At 35.0% G+C, this 6,603-nt stretch overlaps 1 protein-coding gene across 1 annotated transcript; it reads right to left on the reverse strand.

Moving 5' to 3' along the window:
• Window positions 1-1,874: 1,874 nt before the first annotated feature.
• Window positions 1,875-5,014, reverse strand: LOC112018296 (uncharacterized). The gene is made up of 3 exons (XM_024050808.2): window positions 4,686-5,014; window positions 3,402-4,035; window positions 1,875-2,460 (listed from the first exon to the last, which is right to left on the reverse strand). Exons 2-3 carry the CDS (start codon window positions 3,892-3,894, stop codon window positions 2,405-2,407), a joined length of 549 nt encoding a protein of 182 aa, XP_023906576.1. The 5' UTR covers window positions 3,895-4,035; window positions 4,686-5,014; the 3' UTR covers window positions 1,875-2,404.
• Window positions 5,015-6,603: the final 1,589 nt, after the last annotated feature.

Here is a 6,603-nt window from a genome sequence, read left to right on the forward strand (position 1 = left end):
AACAGAGATATTTTCTAAAATATATCATTATTTTATCTCACTGACACCCTATGCTATAAAACAAATCAATAATCTCCTTACAAGTAATCCGTTAAAATCATGGAGTAGAAAAATGTCGCTTATTTTCGACACTGTATATTATCAATCAAATATCTGGGTTCTGAAGATTAGCGTCTCTAATCCTCAACCAGACTTTGGAATCTTCTAAATAATTGAGATAATAGCTCAACAACCAAATCAAGAAAAGAGAGAGATCCATATTTAAATTTCTTAACCACACTCATATCACAACCGTGAATATATTAGTAGATGTCACGTCCTTAAGACATAAAAAATGAATTAATGAGAGGAGAGTTTTGAACCAAATAGTGGAATGGTTAAATGATATGGATGAGAAGTATGGGGCATTGATGAAGACCATTTGGCTGCATTACATATGATTGTTCAAGTTGAGATATAAATACAGCTAGCTGTTTGCTGAAGGAAATGCATAAAGTAAAGAGTACAGAACATGGTATTAACCATCAGGGGACCCGAGCATGTACTATCACACATCCTGACCACTAAAATTAGTAACAAAGGACGCTATAGAAACTTTTGGTTTTATTTTTCGGAACAGGAAAGAATTTTGAGTGATTAATCACATTCAGCTTACAAACAACATAAGCCACATATGATGCCTGAATGGACTCAAGGACTTTATCAGTGCACAAATTAAACAGCAACCAACCGCACAAGTGGTCCTATGTACTTTCTAGACTCACCAACAACTTTGCATCTAACTATCAATTTTGGCTGTGCCTTTACAATGGGAACATTGGGAAGTAGGAAAGAAATAGTCAGAGACACAGGAAATTATGTCCACCAAGTCTTTGTGTGTGTGTGTGTAACACTCAAGGATCGGAGTTTTCTTTTTTGGGCAAAGGATCAGACGCGTTAAAGTCTTTTTTGAGTTTGTGTGGAAAAAGAAGATCAACATGAATGCAGGTCTTCAAAATTAAATCTTGAAAATTGCATTATAAGATAAAGCTAAATGGCAAAAGGGAGGGGGAAAAAGACCAAGCCAATCTCAAGGCTTTTATTTTATTTTTTTACTAGTCCTTAAAAGTACTAACAAAAAAAATGGTTCAAGGATGGAAACACAACAAATGTAGATCAATAGATCATTCAAAATTTCGATGTACTAACAAAGTAATACTAATTACTAAGTGGCAGAGAACAAAAAACCCCACATTAAATAGGGCTATAAATGAATCAAGCCGTTCATAAACAGCTTAAGTGTGGCTCGATAAAAAATTATTTGTTTATAAACAAGTCAAGGTTAAGTTTTAGTTTTAGGCTTGTTTAATAAACGAGCCGAGTCTAAGTAAAAAATATTCTTCATGAACAAGTTTGTGAACACCAACGCTCGATACAAAAGTAACAAAACAAGTTGAACATAGGCCTATTTATGAGTTTGGTAATAAAATTGATATGAGCTTGACAAGTAAACTCATATCATTCTAAGACTTTAATTAATTATAAATTGAGACCACTCATCCAAACCAAATAGACTAGATAATAAACTTAATATAGGCTTGATATTATACTTGTGTTGGATCTCAAGTTCAAAAGCATGATATTAAATTTAAGTTTGGGCCTGATATTGAGCTCAAACTTGGCTTGACTAATGAATCAAGCCAAGTTAAGCCAAGTTTAAACTTTTATACTTTATAACGAGCTCAAGCTTGAACATTATTTTTAGACTCGTATTAAACTCAAGCCAAACATGAACATTCTACTTTTACTGTCGAGTCAAGCTTGAACATTCACTACTCGACAAAACTTAGCTCGTTTACATCCCTAAATTCGTAGACAAGAAAAAGAGAATGCAATGAGATATCAACAGGCTGGCCCTTGATCAACTAAGAGTAGAATTATTTACAGTACTAGCGAGTTAAAGCATAAATATATTTCACATATTCACAAAAGCTTCATAGTCACCAGGTTTGGGATATTCTTCATTGCCTATATTTACAATAAAAGAAATTATCTCCATTATACTTCAAGTTTTCTCCTAGTCCTTGAATCTCAGTGAATGCAGGTGCAACGAACCAATGGAAAGATGAATTACAGAACATGAAATGTGCTGGAATGCATCTGTTGGAGCCTTTTTTCCAGTCCATGGGAGATAGATATTCCGCTCTCTTAACTGGATAATTTAGGGTCAAGTTCAATCGGTTACTAATCTGCACTTCTACACAAGATGCTAGGGTCTCAGGATCTTTTCTGCTCTAATTATTGCTTCTTTTTTCTTTTCTTCTCTTTTTATAAACAAAATTTGGTACTGGAACAGGTCAGATTCTTCAAACGATCAAAGAATGAAGAACACAAAAAGGGCCACTCTAAGAAGGATCAGCTATTTCTAGATATTGAAGTTCTGAGGAGAAGAAAGCCATTGTGCCATACCGTTTGTGCTCTCTGCATAATCAATAAATTTGCAGTGATAAACTCAGCATAAATAACTTGGGGCATTTATCAATGTAAAAGCAATACATGTGGAACATTCAAATATACAATTCAAGAAAAAAAGAGGGGGATGGGAAAAAAAGGATTTTTTTTTTTTTTTGAGAAACGGAAAAAAAGGAATTGACATCAACAATTTGCAGAACATTTTTTTCAAGAATCAAAGCTATGTGTCTACTAGTTCACTAATCTGGGAGCTATGCAAGAGCCCAAATCAGTTAAATTGAGCTCAAACAACAACTGAAAATAAGAAGTATGACATCTATGACCGGTTTAGCCTTATTTAGGAATTACTATGACTTACTGGTGATAAAAGTTTGGCCGCTAATGAATGGCTGAACTCCAGGACTGGGAAGACAGCTTACATAAGGGACATGACAATTTGAAGTAAAGCTATTCTCTATAACCCTATAAGGAGTTGCAAGATTGTATGAAGTAAATTTATTTATGTAATCTCCAATTCTGGTTAACAATTTAATAAATGTTGTTCATCATTTCCCTCTCTTTTCTTCCTTCTTTAATTTTTTAAGAATTCACAGGATCCCAGAGAAGCTAATCCTCTCTAATGCCCCTGGCCCCTTAGATGTGTGCACCCAGTGATGGAGGTCATCATGGTTAATAAACATTTGTAGAAAGAAGCTACTAGATATCTCCAGAGGTTGTTATAGTTATCTAGTTTAGAGTCTAAGACAGTACTACTCTACTGTTTTGATGCCATTAAAACTAAGGTTCAAAATGAGTTGAAGTGTGTTATATAAAACAGAGGAGGGGACAAATTTTAACCACTATTTAAAGTTCAAAAAAGCTAGTGCAGCATAGAAGCATAACAAGCACAACAAAATAAGAGAATGAAAAGCAGCAAATGTAAAACTAAAGGCAAAAACAATAGCTCTTACCAGGAGAGAATTCATCTGCAAGGTTCTTGATAGCACTCAAAGACAAAAGCTGGTTGTTTGCACCTTCCACCACCTTCTTACAACCAGGTCTATAGCTTGGAACCAACACAGCTAAACCATCATTACTGTCAAAATCAGGTCCATGAGGTTCAAACCACCCAATGGACCAGTCTGGGTCATCAGATTCTGACCCCGACAAACAAACACCATCAGATGGCACCAACTCAGCATCAAACTCCCTATCAATTATGCTCTCTTCCCTACTCTGCCATTTCCCCTTAACCTCAATTCTCCTCTCTTCCCTACTAGGCCATTTCCTCTTAACCTTCCTTTGAGAAGAGGCTATCTTGGTTGAAGGAAATTTTACAGTATCAGGCTCCCACAAACCAAATCCCCACTCAAATGAAGAATTCATGGAAGACCCATTTGAGACAGGCTCTTTCTCATTCCCACCCCACAACCGCCAAGGGAAACCAGTAAAAGAAAAAGCCATAATTTGAACTCAGAATTCACAAGAAATCTTTAAAAATCAAAATTTTTGGATGAATCAACGAGTTCTGTTTTGAGGGAAAATGAAGAGGAATCCACAGACAATTGGGGAGGACAAGAGTTGGAACTTGGAAGTGGTTCCTGCCTGTTGCAGTAACCACTATATTAGGAATTGATCAAATCCATCAATACAAAATAGATCAAACAAATTAAGATATAATCAAATCCAATTCAATCTCAAAAACAAAATAATCCCATTAAGCTCAATAATTCATTAAGAAAAGCCAAAGCTTGAAAAAGCTAACAGCAAGATTAAATGGGTTCAAAAGTTTCCATCTTTTTTCTCCATGTATTACAACAATTACCACCAAAATTGAAGAGTCATCTTATAATTATGAAGACACAAAAAAATTAAAAAATTTCTAGTCCAATTAATTTAGTCAGGATCATGACCCTTCTTCTCCAATCAAGTCAGCAAAGACTTTCCATAAATGGAAACCTCTGAAATGAACTCCTAGCTTAATCAACCCCCGAAAATATCACAATGGACCAACCAAGATTACCTTTTTTCCAAGACAAATAAGTACTTCAACTAACACAAAAACACATGAAGCTCAATTCTTGGAAACTAGTAATTTTGTCTTCATTTACAAATCAAATCCTTTAATCCGACCTCGGGATGATAACCAATTACTCAGTCTTCTTAACAATAATGATAACAAATCAGCTCAAAAAATCTAATTATCCAAAGAAAGATAAAGAAGAAATACTTCAAAAAAAAAAAAAAAATTCAACCTTGTGAACAAAACCGTGATTTCAAAGTGTCAAAATGGTCCCATGGTCCCTCATATATCACTGTGAAAAAACACAAAATCCGAAACCTCTCACCGGAAAAACCGAAACTTTTGGGTATAAAAAAACAGTTAAAACAAAAGTTCTCCGGAAAGAGTTAGAAATGAAAGATCGGTGAAATCACAGTGATTAAAAAAGAAGAAGTGGGGTTTCGAAGCCCTTCTCTCTCTCTCTCTCTCTCTCTCTCTCTCTACACTCTGTCTCTGCAAAGCTAACTGAAAGAGAGACTGAGCAAAGCTCGTCTTTACCGTACTTTACAAGTCTTCTCGTTTTTAATATATGTGACTATGTTTTATGTTTTTGTTTCTTCTTATCTTAGTATTATTATTTATTTATTTATTTTAGAGTTGTGGATATTTTGATTTAGGATCAAGGTCATCGAAACATGCGGCTCTGATTGTACGATAGGTGGGGACGGTCTTGCTGTGCACCAGAAGAGTCATCTTATAATTATGAAGACACAAAAAAATTAAAAAATTTCTAGTCCAATTAATTTAGTCAGGATCATGACCCTTCTTCTCCAATCAAGTCAGCAAAGACTTTCCATAAATGGAAACCTCTGAAATGAACTCCTAGCTTAATCAACCCCCGAAAATATCACAATGGACCAACCAAGATTACCTTTTTTCCAAGACAAATAAGTACTTCAACTAACACAAAAACACATGAAGCTCAATTCTTGGAAACTAGTAATTTTGTCTTCATTTACAAATCAAATCCTTTAATCCCACCTCGGGATGATAACCAATTACTCAGTCTTCTTAACAATAATGATAACAAATCAGCTCAAAAAATCTAATTATCCAAAGAAAGATAAGAAGAAATACTTCAAAAAAAAAAAAAAAAAATTCAACCTTGTGAACAAAACCGTGATTTCAAAGTGTCAAAATGGTCCCATGGTCCCTCATATATCACTGTGAAAAAACACAAAATCCGAAACCTCTCACCGGAAAAACCGAAACTTTTGGGTATAAAAAAACAGTTAAAAACAAAAGTTCTCCGGAAAGAGTTAGAAATGAAAGATCGGTGAAATCACAGTGATTAAAAAAGAAGAAGTGGGGTTTCGAAGCCCCTCTCTCTCTCTCTCTCTCTCTCTCTCTCTCTCTCTACACTCTGTCTCTGCAAAGCTAACTGAAAGAGAGACTGAGCAAAGCTCGTCTTTACCGTACTTTACAAGTCTTCTCGTTTTTAATATATGTGACTATGTTTTATGTTTTTGTTTCTTCTTATCTTAGTATTATTATTTATTTATTTATTTTAGAGTTGTGGATATTTTGATTTAGGATCAAGGTCATCGAAACATGCGGCTCTGATTGTACGATAGGTGGGGACGGTCTTGCTGTGCACCTTCAATCATTGAATAAAAGTTAATGGCTTGTTTGGAAGTTTAAAGAGGGAGGAGAGTAGAGGAGAATAGAGGGAATGGGAGTAATGGGAAGGAGAGTAGAGGAGAATGATTTACCTCCACCTTATTTGGATGTTTTTAAAATTAGTAAGGGAGAATGGAGTAATTAGCCCTCCCCCTTGTGTAATTTTGTTAATATAATAAGGGTAAATTAGGTAATTTATTTGGTCAATAGTTTATGTACTCTACCCCCCTCTAAATCTCTCCAATTTGAGAGAATTAAAATTGAGGGACTAGAGAAAGTCCAAATCCCTCCAAACCCCTCACCCTCATTCTTTAAAAAATTTCCAAACAAGGTAATTATATTACTCTCCCTTCCTCAACTCTACTCCCTCTCCTTTTTTAAACATCCAAACATGCCATAAAACCTGGACCTGGTGGAGTTTACAACTTCAAAGTTGGGAAATGATTAACAAAATCAACGAGCAAATCTCCTGCGTTGATTTCATGACAAGT

This window comes from Quercus suber, unplaced genomic scaffold (assembly GCF_002906115.3).
Source record: "Quercus suber isolate HL8 unplaced genomic scaffold, Cork oak 2.0 scaffold_383, whole genome shotgun sequence".
Lineage (NCBI taxonomy): Eukaryota > Viridiplantae > Streptophyta > Magnoliopsida > Fagales > Fagaceae > Quercus > Quercus suber.

What these genes read in the sequence shown, in the direction of transcription:
- LOC112018296 (XM_024050808.2), bottom strand. Translation starts at nt 3,894, where the DNA reads ATGGCTTTTTCTTTTACTGGTTTCCCTTGGCGGTTGTGGGGTGGGAAT. An exon ending in TGCAGATGAATTCTCTCCTG is followed by an intron (nt 2,461 to 3,401) that starts GTAAGAGCTATT and finishes TTGATTATGCAG; the next exon opens with AGAGCACAAACGGTATGGCA.